Source organism: Daktulosphaira vitifoliae, unplaced genomic scaffold, assembly GCF_025091365.1.
Source record: "Daktulosphaira vitifoliae isolate Bord-2020 unplaced genomic scaffold, ASM2509136v1 Scaffold_1, whole genome shotgun sequence".
NCBI classification, from domain to species: domain Eukaryota; kingdom Metazoa; phylum Arthropoda; class Insecta; order Hemiptera; family Phylloxeridae; genus Daktulosphaira; species Daktulosphaira vitifoliae.
The window spans coordinates 80615049-80638832 of record NW_026099572.1 but is presented as its reverse complement, the minus strand read 5'-3'; the positions used below and the strand labels follow the sequence as shown (position 1 = coordinate 80638832).

Sequence of the window (23784 nt, the reverse complement as noted above, 5' to 3'; positions counted from 1 at the left end):
ATTTAACAAAACCAGCAATATAACGATTGAAAAGGTTTTGAAATTAAAGAAGTTTATAAACGCAAAAAACATAATCAAATGAGTAAAAGAATATTTTTATAAACACAACAAACAGAAAAAAAATTAATTTTTTCAAGAGTTTCAACGAAATTTTTGGATTTTGAATAATTCATACTTGACGGATTAACTCAAATAATTTTTTTTTTTTTTTCATTAATTAAGAGATAGTTTTATTACAAGTCATTTTTGTTAATGGATAATGAACTTTACCTCCATTGGTGCGGTACAAATCCTGCGCAATTGTCGTGACATTCCAAGCAGGGCTTTCCTTCATAAATTTCGTTGGCTACAGCTCCCTGTGAAAAATAGATAATCATTAATTAAGTTTTATAACAACGCAAACAAATAAATTACAAGTTCAGATTCTTTTGAACAATTTTTCTGAATAGGATGTATGCGATAAATATTTGTGTTGACAATATTACTTAGTGAAATGATGACGTCACTACTGTTCTTATACAATTCCCTATAAGGTTATGGTTCGATCTCATCAGTATAGTATGCAAGAAGAGAGAGAAAGAATAATCTTGTGATATGCTGTTATAAATCAAGGACAATCTATTTCTCTTTAAATACACGTAAAAATCATTATGAACACGTTAGAAAATATTTCCAATACCCAGAAAGGAAAATAATCATCGAATTCAAGTCACGATGACCTTATAGGAAACAGATTAGCCAAATTATAAATCTTATAAATTCAATACCATTTGTAGAATGTTTTTAGGGAATGAGTAGAAAACATAAACCTTTTTATTTTGAAGTTAAATTCCTCAAAAATGGTTAAATTAAATTAAAATAAAGTAAAAAATAATTTAATTTATCGAAAAGCCAATATGAAGTATATAATATTATAAAAAATATACGCTAATCCTTCAATTTTGTTTTTCAAATATCAAATAAAAAATAGGATGACGACATCTGAGTGACGTTTTTAGGGATGGCCAAGAGAAATAATGACCATAATAAGCAAAAAAAATAATGACCAAGTTATGGAATGTTGTTGATTTTACTTTTACTATAAGAAATTTGAGAAAAATTTAATTTTTCGTATTAAAAAACTCGCATAATAATCAAAAAGACAGCAGTACTACTTTTACATTATTCCCAGTGAGATCTTTGAGTACCCTGAATTTACATACATCTAACTATACTAGTAAAAATATTATGAATTTACACGTTATTATGATTAATTCAATAAAAATTTATACAGCGACTTTTGTTATTCAAAATATTTAGACTATAATTCAATGAAACCACTACAGCCTAAGTAAATAGAACTGTTTTGACTTGTATATTTGAAACGTGTTAAAACATACATATAAAATGACCGACCATTTAATAATATATTCTTAAATAATTCATTTTTTCTATTGATTTTATTTTTAAATATGCCACTTAAAAAATAAATCAACTTTCTCATTTTATTAATTATATAATTTTAAACAAAAAATATAAACAAAAAATATTTTAAAAAATTTAAGAACATGTTATTGTATTAGAGTAATGAGAGTTCATTCGGGCATCTTTAGAGCAAGGCAAATTTGCTTAGCTTAGAAGCCAAGTTATTAAAAATTTGATTTATACTTATTTCGTTAAAATAGATCTAATATCTAAGTAAAAAGCCGTATAACACTTGTATTATGCAAAAATCTAGTAATTCCTCACAAATACGACCATTTTGCTTAGTACAAGTTAATATATGTCTCTTATATTTAGTTGATTTGGGTTGTTTATGCGGTTACAGCAAATTTATCATAAATTAATTCTTTGATTAGAAATATTAACGAGTCCCTAGGTAGTTTTAAAAATAGAACGCGCAGCAGTATCATTGTTTTATTAAAAATCGTCAATTACTAAACACTTTTGTACATACTCTTTTTAGGTGATAAATGACTTAGATTAATGAAACCATTAAGGAAAAATACGTGTACGTTTTTTTGGTAGAAACAGTCGCCATACAGCTTTTTATTGATTTTATTTAATTCTACATTAAAAAATGTATGCATACTAGCACTAATTTTATAGGAAAAAAATACAAACTAATTTATTATTATTTTTTTTTTTTTAATTTTAGAGTGACGTTCTTTACTAGAACAGCAGTATAGACACTTCATAAAAATAATATTTCATTTTATGTATTGTCTCTATTATGTTGTGTATTGAGCTCATGTTATAAGGTTATTAACGGATTGCTGGTATTAATATATATATTCCTTTGTGCGAGCCTTATATAATTTAGATGATTTTATAGTTAATTTTAATAACTGATTTACTCATAAGATAATGTCACATTTTTATACACTTTGACTAAAGAACAATACCGTACTCGACTGTATACGTAATACGTAGTATTTGAACACTAATATATTTGTACTTTATCACACTTTGAAGCTTGACATCCGTCGTTTTATTACTGCACTTAGATAAAAAAAAATAGTGTTTCGAGTGCGATGATAAATACGAAATACTATTAACGTTTAACATGTGCGAGTATTTTTCAATATGGTCAAATAATTTACTACTCGAAAAATCTTTTGTTTTTAAAGTTTGCAAGGCAGTATATGTTGTCGACTGTTTTAAATACACCCTTCGAATGAGACGTTCCCAAGGTGACGGTAAGAACATATTTCCTACACGGACAATACATCTATCAGACAAACAACAGAATTTGGTCAGTGAATTAATAGGTACAAGTAAAAAAGTGCACGTGTCCGAGTTTCTACATAATATGCAATAACAAAGGACTATCCTTAACCCAGATCTGTACAACTTTATTGTGTGTAGAACGAAAAGGAATTACCTTATTGTCCATGACAGCAATGTGTATCTACGAACATCTGTGGCCGAGAGCATAAAGTTTATAGACTACTCAAATTTTGTAATGTTGCGACGCGCTTTTATTAGCTGCCTAATGTTTTAAGCCCCTGGCACGAAGTGGATTTTCGCTCATTACAGCGTTTATCGGAGCTCATTAGAAATGACGTACAACTGGCGTTATGATTCGCAATAATATTTTGCGCTTTGGTTCTATGTGCTTCCCAGGTACGGACTCGGTGTCGCGTTACAAACAATCGTTTGCGAAATTCTAAATATACTCAGGTGTCGAATTTTCTCTAATGCGGCCAACCTCATTGCAGAACTGTTTGTACAAAAGTTTTATGATATGAAATAATTTGTTTGAAAGCACATTTTAGGATAATTGACTCATAAAAACGAATCGTAGCCTAAATAACATTTTCTATTATTTGATTCGTCAAACGCTCACAGTTACTATATAAAATTCAATGCAGTCCAAGTCAATTATTAATAGGGAGAATGCGCAGTAACCGCAGGTGAGACGAACAACGCACGACGAGATTTTTTAATGGTTTCTAAAAAAAAAAAATTAGTTCGATTATACTTAAAGAATAATACAATCAACGTTAAACAAACGACTTGGATGCTCCTCATTAGAGAATTTTATAAACAACGTTACGTTCAGCTAAACACCGAGTGGCTAGGCGGTTGAACATTCGCGTTTAATGTCTTGTAAACATCAGTTAATGATATCCACAGGACAAGGAATATCGTTGGTAAATATTTATTTTGACATGTAAGTTACCACATTTTTATGATGGCTGGTCGACTGTATAAACAAGGGCACGTGAACCCGGCAGACGTCAACGTCTTCACGATTTCTAGCTCGTTCACCATACATACATTATGTCGCTTATTTTGTTTCCGAACAATTTATGATACACTTGTCATTAATAACGATGCAACGTATTTGTTTTCTGTTGCCCAATAGGATTTGATTCGAAGAAAAATGTATAAAAAATATTGTTGGGATGCATTTGGGCGATTTGAGCAGCGTGACCATAAAATTATATGAGGTCCGTGCGTTACCGGTCATTCAGTTCACTGACCACTCGAATAGGGTTCAATACCAGATATGAGACAACGCAACAAAGCCTCAATTTTAAGGTAGCATGAATATGTTTTTTATTAGATGTTATAGCCATAAAACCAGTTGACATCACTACCTTATAAGTGGTCATATCACAGCACAATAAAACCTCTTTAAGCTACATAAATTTCTAATAATCGATAAACGGTTGGGCCGACAATTACATTAAATGTTTATAATTATAACTAAATTTTAAGATAAATATATATTACAAACATCTAATTATAAACTTGTAAAAAAATTTCAAAAAATTGTGTTTTTAAATGTTTTAATTAGAAAAAAAAAAAGAGCTTTTAAGACTTACGCCCTCGCGGAACAATTCTTTTGGTGTCCTATAGCTCTCCATTTTTTAAAACAGGATTTTCATTCCTATAATTAACCAATGGAGACGATTAAGAATTTTTTATTAAAACGGATCGACCATCAGTTGCCCAGGTGCCGGTGAATCCGCTGAGGAACGCGATACGACCGAGTGCGTGAGTGTGTTATGAGTGCACTGAAATGAAAAAACGATGGCCGCGACGATGACTATACGAACCGGTTGCACAACGCGACCGTCCCACGACCGACAGACTGTTTGCCAGCCCGAACTCTACGGGCAGCTACCGCCGTGTGCACCTTTCGCATCCGACCGCACACACACATGTACTCACATAGAACGCGCTTTACGGCACACCGGTTTGTCTGGTTCGTCAGTGGCTGTAATAAAACGATCGCAGTACGGGTACAAAACGGCCCACGGTCGTCCGCCCGTCATGTGTCACCGTAGGGAGCTAAGCGTTCTGGTTCGCGACACTGTGTACGAGCGTTTGAAATTCTCTTCTACTTTTGCTTCCATCTTTTGCCGACCGCATCACTGCTTTCGAAAGTCAAGACACTGCACAACACACAGCAGGACAGACATATCCACACCGACCTCATACTTCGACATGACACATACCTTCTTGCAAACTTTAATATTTCAGCGTAAACACTAAAAAAAACAAGCATTTCTTTGTACATAAATTATAAGAAGTATTTTGATGATTAATTTTTTTATAGTTTAATTAAAAATATAATGGTCGTTTTGAAAAGAAAAATTGTAAAGATAGTTTGAACTTGATAATTGGTACAGATGGAGTGTTTGTTTACATTAAAATTACATAAATATGCTGGTCCAATGTTAACAGAGTAAATATTTGGATCATAACTTTTTAATTGATACAACGTTCTTTGTTAAAACCAATTTTAAACGCCTACGCAACTAATCGATTTTTAACTAAAATTTAAACTGCTTCAACAAAAATAGTGAGACCTATTGTTTTAATTATTAAAAAAAGCAAAATGCCAAATTAATTGTACTCCTTACCTTTTCAGTCCTTTTTATTAACCAAAAATGCAAATCACCTCCTAGAATATCGATAAACCTGTCAATTTATTCAACATGCATTAGAAAGTTAAAACATACATTAATTTATATAAGTTAATCTATTTAAGATAACTTATTATTCTTTTTGTAAGTTGAACTTTAATTTTAATTAATTGTTTTATAACTGAGTAACTTATTATACTTAAGTACATTACAACAACATAACAGTAATTAAAATTTTTAGCTTCGATACAAAGCTAAATGGCATTCATTTTACTCTGTTTTTCTTTTTTTTGTGTGTCTGTTGCCACTGATTTTCAGTAAATTATGACAATTTATTAACTTTTAGCTTCGATGCGAAGCTGAGAAGGTATTAATTTTACCATGATGTGTTTATTTTTTTTTTTATTTTTTTTTTTTTTTTTTTTTTTGTGTCTGTCACTACTTTTTCTCAGCTCTCACTGGACCGATTTCTTTTAACAATACGTCAAAAGATCACAAATTGTATCTAGTTGAAGACATTACCCTTAAAAATTTAAAAATTTCCCCTCGTTCCCCGCAAATAGGGGAAATATCCAAAAAAAATACAAATTTAAAAATCGATAAATTTTGTCATTTTTTTTACTTTTTTTTCTTAAAACTTCCATAACTTTTTCAAAAATAAACAAATCAACATAATTTTTTTTTTAACTAAAACCTTAGATATCTACCTTTCATTTTATATCATTTTTTTGAAAATTTAACACTTAACCTGCTCATTGGGGGGGATTTAAAATAGCAACTTTTTTACAAAAACTAACTTTTTCAACTTAATTTTTGAAAATGTTCCGGAAATACTGCGTCCTTTAAACATATATCAAATTAAAGCTTATTTTATGTACTATAAAATGAAAAAAAAAAATTTGTCCCGACACTTTATCTTCTGCATGTAAACGGTTGCCGTAGTTAAAAAAACACTATTTTTGTGTTAAAATTTTCGATTTTCGATTTTTAATTTTCAACTTAAAAATGCTATAACTTTTCGAAAAATGCATGTATCAGCACAATTTTTTTTTTTCTAAATACATTATAAGTACATCTTCCATTTGACATACTTTTTATTAAAATTAGACAATTTCCCCTTATATAGGGGGGGTTAAAACTTTGAAACATTGTATAAAAAATAGAACTTTTTCAACTGAACTTTTGAAAATTTTCTGGAAATACTGCGTCCTTTAAACATATATCAAATTAAAGCTTATTTTATTTACTATAAAATTAAAAAAAAAAATTTGCCCCGACACCTTATCTTCTATGTACAAATGGCTGTCGAAATTAAAAAAAAAATGTAATATTTACGTTAAAAATCACCTTCTATCGAAATGTTTTTTGTACTTAAAACTTCCATAACTTTTTCAAAAATCAACAAATCAACATAATTTTTTTTTAAACTAAAACCTTAGATATTTTCCTTTCATTTGATATAATTTTTTTGAAAATTTAACACTTAACCTGCTCATGGGGGGGGATTTAAAATTGCAACTTTTTTACAAAAACTAACTTTTTCAACTTAATTTTTGAAAATGTTCCGGAAATACTGCGTCCTTTAAACATATATCAAATTAAAGCTTATTTTATGTACTATAAAATGAAAAAAAAAAATTTGTCCCGACACCCTATCTTCTATGCGCAAAAGGCTACCGTATTTAAAAATATGCTATTTTTTATTAAAATTCTAGGTTTTGTATTTTATTTTATTTTAAAATATTTTATTAGGGGAATAAACTGACTTTCATGAATATTATATAATTTAATTGACATAGAATAAAGTTCATAAGACATATGAAATTAAACTTATTAAAATTTTTTTACTTTTTTAAAGTGGAAAAAGTAATTTTTTAATTTGGGTTAGCTTAATTNAGTTCATAAGACATATGAAATTAAACTTATTAAAATTTTTTACTTTTTTAAAGTCGAAAAAGTAATTTTTAAATTTGAGTTAGCTTAAATAGCCAATTTTATCATGCAACAAAAATCAACGAATAGTTGCCGAATGGGTAACACCTTGATCTTTAACGCCTAGGGTACGAGGTTCAAATCCGTTTGTGGCTTCTAAAATTTTGCATTTTTTTTTTGAGTTAGAATAGAATTTTCAAATCATTTGATATTTATCTCATTTAGATTCAATAATTTCAATAAATATAAAGGATCTTATCACTATAGTCTCCCCTCGTGAGAAGAAATTGATATTCATGTTAATATTATTTTACTATGTGGTTCTTTTTGTGGCTACGATTTATTTTGCCAACCCTCACTAGACCTACTTTTTTCAACGATACGTCAAATGATTCATTTAAGTTTATGATATTTAAGTTAATGATTAGTTTAAGTTATTACTCTTAAAAATCAAAAAAATATTCCTTATTCAAATAAAAAGTAGCTTAACCAGCTTTTTCCATACAAACAATTAAAATCATTAATTTTTAATATTCTTAAATTATTTATTGTCGAATTAGATTTGATATGATAAAAGTATTCAACTACAAAAGTAAATAATTTTACTTTATAATTTATTAATTTTTTAACTCTATTTGTGTGTGCTACTACCAGTCTATAATATGCCAAATTTTTTTGTAATATGTTGCTATATAAATCATAAATTTAAAAAAAAAATGATTTTTAGTTTCACCTGAATTTAACGATGGATTTTTACAATTATAATTATTTTTTATAATACGCTCAATTGAGTAAATCTTTTTAACTATTTTGTTTTGATTGGTTCATTTAGTTAAAGTAAATTATTAAAATTAATTAAGTTTTGAATATTTCATTTGAAGAATCTTTTTAAACACCAAAAGTTATTAGGAAATGATTACTATTCTTTCTATTTCAGTTATCTATTACGATAAAAATGTAAAAAAATCGAATTTTTCTGACAAATGTACTGTAATTAGTAATTATAAAATTTCCAGATTGCATATTAATCTTAAAAATTTCATTTTTTTCAATTTAATAATGTCAATTTCAAACTTGCAAGTTGAACTATAAGTTATGGTAATAACTTCCCTTTTTTTTTATTAAAACTTTCACTTTAAAAGAAAAAAAAACGGTAGCACAGACCCTCTTCCAAGGCACAAAGGATGAACTTAAAAAGTATTACATAGTTAAAAATTCAAGAATAACGTGTAACTAAAGATAATGAAAAAAAAACCCAGCACAGTGGGGTCGCGGCATAGTGGGGACGTTGCATAGTTGGGTCCAGTATAGATTTAATCTGACAGTGATTAAAATCACTATCATAAGAAACGCTTCGATGCAAATCTGTAGATAGTGTTTAATTTTAAAAAATTGATGGATAATTGCAAAAGCAACATCAACTTCTATTAAAATAAAATACAAAACCCATAATTTTCATACAAAAATAGCATATTTTTGAATATGGTAGCCATTTATGTATAGAAGATAGGTTGTCGGGACAAATTTTTTTTTTTCATTTTGTAGTACATAAAATAAGCTTTAATTTTATATATGTTTAAAGGACGCAGTATTTCCGGAACATTTTCAAAAATTAAGTTGAAAAAGTTATTTTTTGTAAAAAAGTTACTATTTTAAATCCCCCCAGTGAGCAGAATAAGTGTTAGATTTTCAAAAAAAATTATATCAAATGAAAGGGAAATATCTAAGGTTTTTAAAAAAATTATGTTGATTTGTTGATTTTTCAAAAAGTTATGTAAGTTTTAAGGAAAAAAAATGAAAAAATTTCGAAAATTAGCGATTTTTAAATTTGTAATTTTTTTGGATTTTCCCCCCATTTGCGGGGAACGAGGGAAAATTTTTGCTAATTTAAAAAAAAAAATTGTATATTATATTAACTATAAAAACTCAGCACAGTGGGGTCGCTAATTAGAATATTAAAAACAATTTTTTTCATTTGTTTCTAATTAGTAATAATCTTAAAAATCAGGTAATAGAAAAAAACAAACAGTAGCACAGTGGGGTTGCGGCACAGTGTGAGTGTGGGATTGTTGAGACTAGTACAGCGTTTCTCAAAGTGTGGGTCGTGACCCGGTACTGGGTCGCAGAAAAATTCACATGGGTCGCGGCAAAAATTGTAAAAACAAAAAAAAATAGTTTCATTTTAGTTTCATTCCTACAAGCAGTTCTGAACGGTTCTGAATCGAACAGAGTTTGCGCATTTATATTTAAGGACCGTCTGAACATAAATGTGCAATTAAAAGTATCCGATACCACTATCGCCGTGTGAAAGCGCGCTTACTATTGTCCACACAACTGTTTGCGCATGTTTGCTTATGATTTCGTCATTCAGTATAGTGATAGTCTAATACACCCAAAGAAAAACCTCAATCAAAATTGAAAGAGAAATTTTATCAAGGGTTTATGATAATGTTTTATTAATACGAACAAAATAACTATTCTTATAAATAATTATTGTTCAAGACAAGAAAAAAAAATATCATATTGATAAATATATCATTGATTCAATAGTAATGATATATTTATCAAATTGAACAATGAATTTATTATATAGATCGAGGTTTTTCTCTGGGTGTAATGCTTCCTCCGGTACATCCTCGCAAACTCACGTGTGTCAAAAGAAGTTGATACATTTTAATTTTTTTTTATTTTATTTGACAATAGTTATTATTATCAATAGCAACTTCACATCGGTAAGTACAAGAAATACTTTTTCTTATAAATCATCAATAATCAAATTCTTTTTATTAAAGTTTCCACCATTTTTTAAAATGGATAAATGGTTAATCAAGAAAACCAGAAATTTAAATGATAATGATCAACCAAGTATAAGCAAATCTGAACATTATGACGTGGAGTTACTTTGCCTGAAGCTCCTAAAGCAGAAATACAGCGCCGAAGTAACAAGCGTAAAGCTAATTGGACTCGCAAATATTTACGCTTTGGGTTCATTGCCGGCAGCAGTCAAAATAATTTACCGCTATGTATTATCTGCAATGAGCAACTTTCAAATGAAAGTATGAAACCGTCAAAATTAAAACGACATTTAAACACACTTCATTCTGAGTATTCTGATAAGCCAATTAACTTTTTTACTGGTAAGAAAAATGAATTGATGCTGCTTAAAAAAAAATTGAAAAATGCACTCTTTTCTCACCAGTAAATGAAAACCTCACTTTGACATCTTTTGAAATTTCCAAATTAATAGCTGAGACTGGGTATCCTAATAAGGCTGGAGAAAAATTAATACTTCCCGCTTTAAAAATTGTCGTAAATAATTTATGCGGAATAAAGGAAAAAAGTTTGTTTTCAGCGATCCCATTATCAAATAATACAGTTAAACGGAGAATTGGTGATTGCGCGAAACATTTAGAAGAAGAACTAGTTGCTAAAGTAAAAAAAAGTAAATTTTTTTCCTCGCAAATATATGAAAGCACAGATATTGAGGATAATGCAAATCTAATGTATTTTATCAGATATATTGACGAAGACACCATACAAGACAATTTTTTGTTTTGTAAAAGGCGCCGACAAGAACGATCTCAGATGAGATTTTTAAAGCGATAAATGATTTGGTCACTAGTCACGGTAATGATTGAATGAAGTGTGTTGGTCTAAGTAGCAACGGAGCACGTGAAATGGCAGGTTGTCATAAAGGTTTGTTTAAACAAATTCAAGAATTAGCAGTTAATTATGTATGGGTGCACTGTAGTATCCATAAATAAGCTTTGGTGATAAAACGCTTGCCTTTAAATTCAAACATGACTTTGAAAGAATGTGTTAAAGTTTGTAAACTACATAAAATCTCGTCCATTAAATAGTAGACTTTTTATCGAATTATGCGAGGAAATGGGGAGTGATTATAAACACCTCTTTTTATATTGTAATTCACGATGACTTTCAAAAGGAAACGTTTTAAAACGTCTGTTTGAGCTAAATGGTGAAGTCTTGGTATTTCTGAATGAACATCCACCATCTAAAAAAGATGCTATTTTTCCATTTAAAGATAGATTCCACGATTTCGAATGGTTAATAATAGTAGCTTATTTTTACGACATATTTGCTACATTCAATAAATTGAATTTAAATTTGCAAGGCTTTGGTTTAAATATTTTCAAAGTATCGAAAAAAGTCACTGCAATAATTAAAAAATAATTCTGTGGAAACAACGACTTTCAAAAGAAAATTTTTAATCTTTTAAAACATTACATAAATTTATTGAAAACCATTTAAACTGCGATGAAGAAGTTTTACCACTTGAAACGCTATCAGTTTCAATTCAGGAAAATCTTTCGATGCTAATAAATAGTTTTAAAGACTACTTTCCGGATATTACCTCAAATAATATGTGAATTAAAGATCCTTTTTCTGTCAAAATTGAAAAGAAAGAAATGCTTTATCTTAGTGAACAAGAAGTTGATAATTTAATTGAAATTTCATGCGACACCGATCTTAAAAAAGTGTTTGAAACTGCACCACTAATTAATTTTTGGTTGCGCTGTCAAAAGGGGTATCCAAGAATAAGCGAAAAAGCTATACAATTCTTAATGCCTTTTTTCTCCACTTATACGTGTGAAGCTGCGTTCTCAACCTTGGTGTACTTAAAAAATAAGTATTGGAACAGATTGGATGTCGAACCGAATTTGAGAACAAATTTAACATCATTTCATCCTAATTTGAAATTATTATGTGATGACAAACAACATCATCATTCGCACTAAGGCCAAAATGTGTAAAATAAAGTTTAGTTAATTTACTTAAGTTTTACATGAATATAATGGATATTTTTTTAATTTGTTTTTGTTTTATAATTATTTTGCAATTTTTGTGTATGAAAGAAACATACAAATAACATGATTTTTATTAAAAATTAAAATTTGTTTTGTAAATAAATGTTTTTTTTTCATAAGGTGAGTCGCGAAAATTTTAACACAAAAATAGTATACGGTAGCCATTTACTATTTACACTATTTACATAGTTTAAGACAAACTAAAGTTTGAAATTTTTTTTTCCATAATAAAGTATATTATATTAGCTTTAATTTAAGGTATATAAAAGTGTCAGTATTTCCGGAACACTTTCAAAAGTTTTTGTGAAAAGTTGATATTTTTAATTCTCCCTGTGGGCAGGTAAAGGGTCAGATTTACAAAAAACATTTACTAAATGATAGGTTAGTTCTATTATTATATATCTATAAAAAAAAAAATTGTAGTGATCCATACATTTTTTAAAAAGTTTTATGTAAAAATAATGAAAAAATGTTAAAAATTATGAATTTTTAAATTTGTAATTTAAACAAAAATTGTTTTGATTCGTTCATTTTTAAAAAAGTTTTGGCAATTTTTAGAACAAAAAGTAAAAAAAAATGTCCTAATGTATTTATAATAAAAATGTTGTGCAGTTTTAAGTAACAAAAATATCAAAAATTATCTTCTTAGTCTTCAACTAGATACAACATGTGATCTTTTGACTTATCGTTGAGAAAAATCGGTCCAGTGAGAGCTGAGAAAAAGTAGTGAGAAATACAAAAAATTTAATAAATAAAAAGTAAACACAATGATTTTAACTTATCATCGAAGCTAAAACCAAAAAAAAATTTTTTTTTAATATTGTAATTATATTGCCAATAATTGAGTAGTTTATCATTAACAAATCACTGTGTATTTTTCACATTTTTATATACTACAACTATTAATGTAAATTTATTATCAATTATAAAGTGTTCAATAAACCACAGAATACCAACATTGTTAATAAAATATACGCTAATTATTTATAAATTTTCTTACAAAACAATTTTAAACTGAAAATACCCGAAAAATGTGATAACTGTAGAATTTAAGTACTAAATAGAGTTGTAAAGGTCAACCTTATTAATGTTTCTAGTAATCAAAATAATCACAATGAAATAAGAAATTATAAGTAATACGCACATTACTATTTAATTATTATACAAATACAATAATAAATATTTTAATATATTATTTTATAAAAAAAATATGTTATTTATAAAATAATACAGACACAATATAAATACATTAGTATCTTAGTCAATTTTAATAAAAAAATTAATAAATAAGACTTTAAAGCTCTTAAAAAATACTATATAACGGTATTTCTATATTGTTTCCAAGTTTCACTGTTGCTTAGGAATAATTTGGAAAAATAAAATAAAAATAAATAACTTTTTATTTATTGATTTTTAAAGTTTTTTACGAACAAGGACGTGAAAATGTTTATATTTTTTTAAGATATGAAGTACATTTAAAGAGCTATCATATAAAACTAATTTGGAAAAAAATGATGCATTTTTGACTTTTCTACACAACTTTGATAAATGGATAAATATAAATTTGATCTGCCAACTCTATGTAAGCGGTAATGTAGATTGAATGGCGATTTTGTCAAATCAATGAAAAGGAAATTATATAGTGTTGAAAGCATAGGCGGAAATTTGCCAAAAATTTAGAGTGGACTAGAATTACTCATCGGAGCTACACGCAAATATATTCTACCTTTCATGGTGCATATCCGAATAAGATATTATTAAAACACGGGGCTAGTGGTGTTAAATTATGTAGACGTTGATAATAAATTCAAAACAAGCATAGACTACACTACAAATACACTAGTAATAATAATTTTAAGTTAAAATATAAGTTTTTAACAGACGTCAATATACATTATCTGATTCTCGATTGACTAGTTCGTGCAGTGCACGTGTCAGTGGCAAACAATAAGATACTTTGGTGGCAACATGAAAAAATAAACATATCATGGTAAAGTTAATAATTTTAGCTTCGCATCGAAGCTAAAATGAAACAATAAGACGCTGCTGGCGTCTATTATTAATTGACAACCGCAATTTAATACAAATGTGGCAAAATACAAATTTTATGTGTTGTCTTATCGTAGTGACTAGGTTATCGCAATATTTAATCAATATAACATTTTATATCACTTATAATTTTAATATTAATTTCAAAAATGTTTTAAATAATGTCCAATTATTAAACAGTACCTATATTATATTTTATGCATAAAAATTATAAGAGGGGTAAGTTCCCTCAATTTCGACCTATTCTTAGAAGAGAAATAAATTTTGACGTGGTAAAATCAAAAAATACATAACACTTTATGGCTATATTGCTATAATTTAAAAATTATTTATCACTAATACAGTAAATTCTACAATAGTCAAAGTTATATTAAAATTATTCATAGACAATAATAATGATAATTGAAAAATCATACAAATATTGACATTTTCCTATAAATCTATACAAATTATAATAAATTGATGTGAAAGTTAAAAAACTCAGCAATTCTATAAAGTTATCGGTCCATCGAGTTGAGGTTTATCAACAAACTTGACAGACAAATCAGCCGGAGCACCTTCTAGTTCCATCATAATGAGCGTGTTTACTGCTGGAGGTTGTAAAAAGAAAACTCCGGGTACATAAAGAGTAACTTGAGGACCTCCTAACGGCCAATATCGACCCAGATTTATTCCATTTAGAAACGCTACGCCCTTAAGTAAAATTGTTTTAAAACAAGCAACACATTTCTTTTAAATAAAATCTAATTCTTACTTTTGTCCAACCAGATGGATCTAAATACGTGTCCGACAATTTAAAGTATCTATAGATATCTGGTAAGACGAATTCACTTCTAAAGTAAGCCGGTAACTGAACTTTTTTAACAGGTTTCAATGACGATATCCAGGAAGTCTCATTTAAGGGATGAGCCGTCATCTTCCAAGGACCTAATGTTTTATTACCTAACTTGACTTGATGAAGAATACCCTACCAGAAGAAAATTTAAAAAAAATCGTTAATTATTATATTCAAATGTACATAAATAATAATAAATTCTTTTTATTTTTTCGTTAGATTTCATTGCACAGACCTTTCTATCCTCAAGGAAGCTGCCATAATTAACTCTGCCTTGATTTTCAACTAAAATGCTTAGTTTCTCATCAGATAAACTAATATTTAAACTCATTGTCGTATTTCCTTTTGCTCGACACATAGTACCAATTTTAACCTATTACGTAGAATGTTATTATAACAATTAGAATTTGTATCAAATAATTACACGTAGAATTTACTGTAGGTGAAAGGTCAGATTATTACCAATAATAAAGCTGGTGACTCCCATTACTATACTAATAGCACACCTTTCAAATAGTATCACATAAAAATAAGTATCAAATTAAATTAATTTTAGAAAAATTCTTATTAACTTTGATAAGTGGTCATTTTTTTAAATTATTTATTATTATTATTTATTTATGGATGTTTAATGATCTCTCTAAAAGCCGTTGCTTGTACCAGAGAGATGGGGAACAGTTCAATGCAACTAATCTCGGTATCAATGTACCGAGGCACGACGAGTTACCAAATGAGCTACGTGGGCCGCCTTTAGAACAAACTGAAAAATACTTAATTTTATCTTGACATTTATGATACAATATACTTCATATTTTTATTTATTAACGTTGAATTATAATTATAATGATTTCTCTTGAAAAAAAAACATTAATGTTAGGTTACCCATACGATATAGGCTACACCGAAATTATAAAGAGGATAATTATTTGTTTTATTTTTAGTCTGTAAAACTTACATTGTCTTTATAGATTATTGCTCGGTCTCTCAATCCTATGATATTGAGAACCGTAGGACTAAAAATATCTTTTTGATCGTGTGAAAGATTAGTTTCATACATTACAAATCCCGTATTAACATCCATAAATTCAAAAGTCAATGGTGAATCACTTATTACAGGTTTTATGCGTTGAGTAGCTTCATCGAATAAACTAGCCAACGGATTAAGTACAAAATCTCCATATCGAGCTTTTGGCTCCCAAAAAGGCAATATTTCATTTTGAATTAAAAATTTCTAAGTAAAAATTATTTAAACACATTTATAAATTCTGCATCTAAAGAATGAAAATAATAATATATTATGAAATTGATATTGAATCTTACCGATTCAAAAAGAGTTTTCTGAATCATAAAGTATTTTTCCGTTAGATCACCAGCTTCAGTTATAGGAGCATCGTAATCGTAAGATGTCAATTGAGGTTCATATCCTGCGTCAGGTGTATTGAGGTTCATATTGGCGCCAGAAGTGAATCCAAAATTTGTACCTCCGTGAAACATGTAATAATTAAATGAAGCATTTAAAGAAAGCATTTGCTTCATAACTCTGACAACATCATTTGAAAACACCAAGGGGTTGGGTTCTTGCCAATGAGACAACCAACCTGGATAAAATTCAGAGTTGACCAATGGACCAGAAGGATGAATCTCTCTCATGTATTTGAAACAATCTTGCGCTATAAATAATTTAACACATTTTAAATTGACTTAATTATTAATCTAAACTATTTTGTATATTAAGTACTAACAATCATCTACTGAAGCACCAAAATCAACTGTTGCATAAACTTCTGGAATACTTCCACATTTCATATAGGAAGTTCCACAACCATCAGTGGTAAAGAGTAAAGCCTTATCCTGAACATAAGATCGGAATAAATCTCTGAGCCATAGAGTGTAGTTTTTATCACATGCAAAACTTCCGTATTCATTTTCAACCTAACAAAAATAAAATAATTTGCTACCAAAAATCTAATAAAAAACCATTATGGTTATTTTACACACCTGAACCATAATGATATGACCTCCATTTCCATATAAATAAGGTTTCATTTTATCCATTAGCACATCAAACCATTTTTTAACATATTCCTTATACGCTAATTTATGAAAAAATATTAAATAAATTAAAAGAACTTATAAGTAAAGTGTATAATTAAATATTTATGAAATTAACATTTAATTATGAATAAATGACTTCTTAATTTTTATCAACACTCGTTATCTTGTTTTTTTTTTTCAAATAAAAATTTCAATTTAAATCATTTTTTTATAAGGTTGGGTTGGGTATAAATGCCATTTATTCTAAATAAAACACTACAATATATAAGATGTTGTTCCCATTGTTCATAATAATGGCCTGTTTCCTTACTTTTTTATCATCCTGTTTAACGTAGTGCTAATCTTTTTATTACAATTTGTTCAATAAAAATTAAGTCAAGTCAAAAATTAAAATATTTCTCGAATATATTAACACGTAACATTAACAATAATATAATTTTATACATACTAGGATCATTTGTTCTTAAGCTTTTTTGTTGTGTTTTATTCAGAAGCCAATATGGAAATCCACCCTTTCATAATATTAAATTTAATTATACTATTAATTTTTTTAGTTATTAAATGCATTAATAACTTACAAAATCTCTTTCAGCACAAATATAAGGCCCAGGTCTAAGCAGTATATACATTCCAGCATCTTTAATCAACTCTAAAAAGTATTCTATATCAGCTATTCCCTCAAAATCGTATATTCCTGGGAATGGTTCGTGCAAACTCCACTCAACATAACTGGAATGGTATTTAGAAAACTCTAATTTAATATTTCTTATTCTAAATTTTTAAATATTGACCAATGATATTTTATAAAGTGAGTAAAGTAAATTTTAAACTTAAAAGATTTTAGGTTTTTAAGCCCAGTCGTAAAATTTAAACTAGGTTTTAAATTAGTTTAGAACTCTCTCAAAAACAATACTAGTTCACTTTTATAAACAAGATTAAATAGATAAACCGGCATACATTGATATGTTATACACCTATATGTTCGATAGATTGTAACAATATTATTATTAAAATGTGAAATACCAATATTGTTTGCTACATTTTATGTAAAATAAATTTGTTTTTGTTCTGAAAATTGTAAGATAAACTTAACTAATGTTACGGTCAAGGTCGGATTTACCCAAAAAGCGCCCCTAGGCCAATAAGGAACAAACGCCCACTTCTTAGAACACAGATAGAATGGGAGCTGAGTTGATAACCCCCTCCCAATTTACTTAAAAATTTGTATTTCCTAATGTATAATGTATAGTTACTTTAAAAGTATTTAAAAGTCAACGTAAAAAAATTATGTATTGAAATTTTGTAGTTTAAATTATGATGATAAAAAAATCAATCGTACATAAATTATAATTAATGAATAATAATAAAAAATAATAATTATATTTTTATTCTGTTAATAAACGGTTGATTTAGTAAATGCAATTTTCAACTTATTAATGTAAACAACAAAAATTTGCATCGTTATAAAAAATAAGAAACATTAATTAATAATACGTTTGGCGTTTTCTTGATTTGGTTGCTCGACACAATTTAAACGACCGCCGTCGCCGATTATTATTTTAGATAATGTATATCGTCGTGCCGTAGCTACCCTGCCTAATCACATTATATATATATATATATTGTAGAATATATTCCGTGCTATTTTTATAATTTTACAACAGCGAGTAACTAATTTACCAAAATAACTACATTAATTCTAGTAGATGGAAAATTAAATTCGCAGAAAGGAATTATATCTAAAAAAAAAATCAAGAGTTTTGCCGGCCGCAGCGCCCCTAGGCTATAGCCTAGTCCTAAATCCAGCACTGGTTATGGTATTCAAGGACAAATTCGGCAATGTGAATCCATGGACCTTGTTAACAAAATTTAAAAAGAATTAAAGTATATTTTTTAATTGTGATTTTAATGAAGATATTTTTTGTACGAATTATGTATTAATTTCAAGTCCTTAGTTATTTAATTTTAAAGTAGTTAAGTAAAAATGAAGAACTTACGTAGATATGGCATTCAAACCAGATGCTTTCATTTTAATAATTCTGTCTTTCCAATATTGTTTAGGAATTCGAAAATAATGTAATGATCCAGAAACATACCGAAATACTTGACCATCTTTAAGAAATTCGTTATTATCGTAGTCAACAACAAATGTTCGATTAATAGACTAATGATAAGAAATTATTCAATTATTAATTGATCAATTAAAATAGTAGATTACTTTTAAATGAAAGAAATGTTTCAATTTAGAGATGTTCATAGTTGTCATTTAAATGTACTAAGTGGGTCTAAATCTTTTAATGATCGAGTCAATTACACATATAGTGGGAAAGTTCAAAAATTATTATTTGTCATTTGTTCCTATTATGAGATTTAGAAACCTTTCTAAATCACTCAGCTAGAATAAAAAAATATGATAAGTAAAAAAAAATTAAACAAAAATAAAAAGTAGTAGTTTTTAAGTTGGAGGGTCACCCCTTTTCATACTTTTTTAAAGACTACAAAGATTAAGTTACACTACTAAATTGATATATTTTTTTTTATATAAATTTGTTTTACACATGTATTTATGCATTTTGTTACGAATATTAAAAATTAAAAGTTTAAAGTAAAATTATAAAAAATATTATTGTCTATTGAGTGATAGGAGGGGTACCAAAAAGCTAAATACTCTACTGATAATACAGGATTATAGTTAAATTATGACTTACATATTATCTAACTAAAAACTGACCAATCGATTACAATGTTTAAACCCTTATTTTACAAGTAATTAACACTTTATATAATGGCAGGAGGTAAATTGCGGGAGTTTATTTTTATCTCTAGGCATTTATGAACCAAATTATTCCTCCTGCCTTATTATAAAAATACTAATATCTTTTAAATTGATAGTACTAAAGTTGTTATCGATTAGTCATTTTTTATTAAATCATCTTATTTGTAACTTGGTTAAACATTTTTCTATTTTAAAAGAAAAAAATTCAGACAAATTTAAAGGGAAAGAAAGGGGTAAGGAAAAAAGTTTTTTTTTCTATAAATTGTAGAAAATAGGATACTATTAACTTCTGAAAAAAAATTAGTAATACATATATTGTCAGACCAATACAGCAAAGTTAAAAGAATTATTATAAATATTTTACTTATTATTATTAATTAAAATACTTTAATTACCGTTTGCAAAATATCCGCCAAAGCACAAAACGCCAAAGTGAAAAATAAATGAAGTCTGGGTAAATTCATCTTATGTTTTCAAAGTAAATTATAACTTATCACTTAAAAGTATATATTATTATTATTAAACAGAGTTATAAATATTAACTAAAATTATATAACCACACAATTGTTTACACTTTTTTATTTGATTATGTATAACAGTTAATAAAAATTTCAAATGAAATTCCTTATAATTACAAAATTTTTATTTAACAATATTTGTTAATTTAATAATATATTTATTTGTTCAGATAAATTATATTTATGATAAGTCCCTTATTTAAATATAATAAACTAAAAATACAAATGTTTTATATTCTAAAAGTATGCAAATGCAGTAATCAAGACCGTACTAGACCTCTTTCGTAACTGCTAATAGGATCAAATGGTAATAAAATTACCAGATAAACTAATAAACTTAGAGGCAAACTCTCAGTTTTACCAACTGGTTTTAAATTTTAAAATATCAGGTTTTAATTTAAATTATTTACTGTTGTGAAAATATTATATTTGTCAAGCACTTTGTTCTATCAATGTTTTACTAATTAATTTGTTCTAATTACGATTTTTTTAATAATTTCTATGAAAATAATATTTTTTCTATTTCACATTGTACACTATACAATAATAATATAAACTTAATATTATAGTTGCTGTAATAGTGTAGTTTATTATCTAAATTGTATTACTGTCAATAATAGTCAGTGATACCTTTTGCATATAACTAAAAAATAGTGTCTTTTTCAAGACTTAGTTTTTTAAGTGTTAAAAAATATTAAAATATGCACATAGAAATGAGCTAAAAAATAGCAAAATATGCCATAAAATCTACACAAAAAAATTATAAAATATGTAAAATTATGCTTGATTTAATTAAATAACTTTACAGAAAATATTGTGCACGTGTGGTCTCAATATAACCAACTAGTCTGATGAAGTGAATCAAACAATAAATTATAGCTCGAAAAAAATGATTCTAATGCAATATAGATGATTATTCAGTAAACTGTTTTTAAAATTAAAATTATCATATAATTATTTATTTGTTTGTTTGTAAAACGAGACTAATCCAATATAATAATGAATATCTTAATAAATAACTAGCACATAAGTATAATATAACAGTAAAAAAGAAACAAAATAAATAAAATCAAATAAAACAACAATCACGCATATTTGTCGTGTTATCTTATAAATATAAAAAAGTTATATAAAAATTTTAATTTTTATAAATATTAACTAGATATAATAATTGTAAATACTTCATATAAGGATTAAAACGTGTAATTATAAGATGGTATTATTATTTTTTAAATGTATTAATCGTAAAAATTGCGTTTGTACCTTTCTTTTCTGAAGCGATGAAATATTGTGTTTAAAAATTTAGATGTTGATAGTGATATAGGTTAAAACCTAATTCATATACATATAATAGATGTAAAACTATAGTGAAATATAATATAATCAATATACAAATAAAATAATCATGCTGTCATTTTGTTACAAAGAAGTTAAAAAACGGAATCGAGTAATAATATTTTATACTTAAAATTATTTTTTAAAAAATGATTTTTATTAAACTGATTGTTTAATAATTTTTTAAAAATATGCGAAATAAAATTTTATCTATGGAATAAGAATATTGTTAAATGAATTTGTGTCAAACAAAAAATTATGAATATGTGCTTTCCTAAAAAATTTACACTTGCCTCAAGTTCTATGCTATGATCATTACTAAAATAAATATAAGTTTTTGTTACTGAAGTGAATAGGCTTTATTTAAATAATGAGATAATAGGTATGCTGTTGATTAGTTAAATAAAACCTATTGTAATTATGGTAATTATTAGCATAAAACAATGTCACTAATAGTAGGTGGGACCATCATCGTATCATTTGGGTTTACACAGTATGAATGTCAAGAAAAAATATAGTGAAAAAAAAATCGTTTTAAAGTACATACTGTAGTTGAATGTTGTTTTATATAAAAAAAAACCCTGCGCAAGGGGGTCGCCGCACAGTGGTGACGTGGCATAGTTGGGTCAACTATAATGATATCTGACAGTGATTAAAATCACTATCATAGAAAAATGATTCGATGCAAATAGTGTTTAATTTTAAAAAATTGGTGGATTATTCCAAAAGCAACATGATCTCCTATTTCCTTATTTATTTCTTGATTACAAGTTTTATGATTTATAATAATTTATAATTTATAAGTTTTATGATATAAGTGTGAAATTGATATTTCCAAAACTTTTTTTTTTAATATTAAAGTATATTACGTAAGCTTTAATTTAATATATATATAAAAGTGTCAGTATTTCCGGAAAAATTAAGTTGAAAAAGTTCTACTTTAAATATGCATTTTTAAAGATTTGAACCCCCCCTGTATAAAGGAAAATGGTCCGATTTAAAAAAAAAATATGTCGAATGAAAGAGGTATATAAATATTATAAATTGTAGTGATCCGTACATTTTGCAAATAGTTGTAGCATTTTAAAGTTAAAATTTAAAAATATAAAATCGAGAATTTTAACACAAAAATAGCATATGGCAGCCATTTTCACCACGAAAACAAAATAAAGTCCGACATTTTTTTTAGCTTCGATGCAAAGCTAAGAAGGTATTAATTTAACTATGATGTCTTTTTTTTTTTTTTTTTTTTTCAGCTCTCACCGNTACTTTAATTTGAAAAAAAAAAATTTGACCTCTGGATTTGTCTTCATGGTAAAAATGACTACCGTATTCAAAAATATGCTATTATTGTGTGTTAAAATTCTGGGTTTTGTATTTTATTTTATTTTAAAATACCTGACAAGGGGAGTGCACAGATTTTCATAAATATTATATAAATAAAATTAATATAGCATAGAAAGTTAAACTTATTTAATTTTTTATGCTTTTTTGAAGTCAAGAAAAATAACTTTGAAATTTGAACTAGCTTAAATAGCCAATTTTTTTTTAGTCGTCGGATGCGACGTACGGTTGTTGAGTCAGTAACACTTGTGTTTTACGCGCTTGGGGTACAAGGTTCCAACCGGCGTAGAGCAAGGAATTTTTTGCATTTTTTCTTAATTCTTTTTAAGTTGGGATAAATTTTTAACTCCTTTGATTTTTATCTCATTTAGATTCAATAACTTCAATAAAGATCAAGGATCTTGGAAAATCAAGGAAAATGGCTACCGAATGCTATTTTCGTGTGAAAATTCTCNATTTTTGTGTGAAAATTCTCGATTTTATAATTTACATTTTTTACTTTAAAGTGCTATAACTTTTTAAAAAATGTATGGATCAATACAATTTTTTCATGAGAAGTAGTATTTATATACATCTTTCATTGGACATACTTTTTTTTTAAATCAGACTATTTCCCTATATACGGGGTGGCTTCAAATATAAAAAATGCATATAGAAAGAAGAACTTTTTCAACTTAACTTCTGAAAGTGTTCCGGAAGGTCTGACACTTTTATATATATCTTAAATTAAAGCTAATGTAATGTACTTTAA

At 27.2% G+C, this 23784-nt stretch overlaps 2 protein-coding genes across 5 annotated transcripts in view; both read right to left on the bottom strand.

Moving 5' to 3' along the window:
- LOC126895769 (four and a half LIM domains protein 2) overlaps window positions 1–4606 on the bottom strand; it is a 39903-nt gene extending 35297 nt beyond the window's left edge. Inside the window, exons 1-2 of one of the 3 annotated variants that reach the window (XM_050667979.1) lie at window positions 4314–4606; window positions 271–356 (exon numbers count right to left, since the gene is read on the bottom strand). In XM_050667979.1, coding sequence (XP_050523936.1) covers window positions 271–356; window positions 4314–4355 — 128 coding nt within the window. In that variant the 5' untranslated portion in view covers window positions 4356–4606. Of the gene's footprint in view, window positions 1–270; window positions 357–2863; window positions 2891–3664; window positions 3776–4313 lie in introns of those variants that run through there. The other 2 variants (XM_050667975.1, XM_050667980.1) reach the window with 2 other exon arrangements.
- Window positions 4607–14466: 9860 nt separating this feature from the next.
- Window positions 14467–21736, bottom strand: LOC126895768 (beta-galactosidase-like). 2 transcript variants are annotated; one of them, XM_050667974.1, is made up of 12 exons: window positions 21618–21736; window positions 20232–20332; window positions 19058–19224; window positions 17639–17789; window positions 17509–17572; window positions 17004–17098; window positions 16748–16937; window positions 16326–16675; window positions 15961–16236; window positions 15241–15378; window positions 14925–15137; window positions 14467–14863 (listed from the first exon to the last, which is right to left on the bottom strand). In XM_050667974.1, exons 2-12 carry the CDS (start codon window positions 20298–20300, stop codon window positions 14660–14662), a joined length of 1917 nt encoding a protein of 638 aa, XP_050523931.1. In that variant the 5' UTR covers window positions 20301–20332; window positions 21618–21736; the 3' UTR covers window positions 14467–14659. The 2 variants fall into 2 exon arrangements, with proteins under 2 accessions (XP_050523931.1, XP_050523930.1); XM_050667973.1 differs by lacking the exon at window positions 21618–21736 and having other exon boundaries at window positions 20232–20657.
- Window positions 21737–23784: the final 2048 nt, after the last annotated feature.

What these genes read in the sequence shown, in the direction of transcription:
- LOC126895768 (XM_050667974.1), bottom strand. Translation starts at nt 20,300, where the DNA reads ATGAATTTACCCAGACTTCATTTATTTTTCACTTTGGCGTTTTGTGCT. An exon ending in CTTAAGAACAAATGATCCTA is followed by an intron (nt 17,099 to 17,508) that starts GTATGTATAAAA and finishes TTCATAAATTAG; the next exon opens with CGTATAAGGAATATGTTAAA. An exon ending in TGGTGCTTCAGTAGATGATT is followed by an intron (nt 16,676 to 16,747) that starts GTTAGTACTTAA and finishes AATTATTTATAG; the next exon opens with CGCAAGATTGTTTCAAATAC.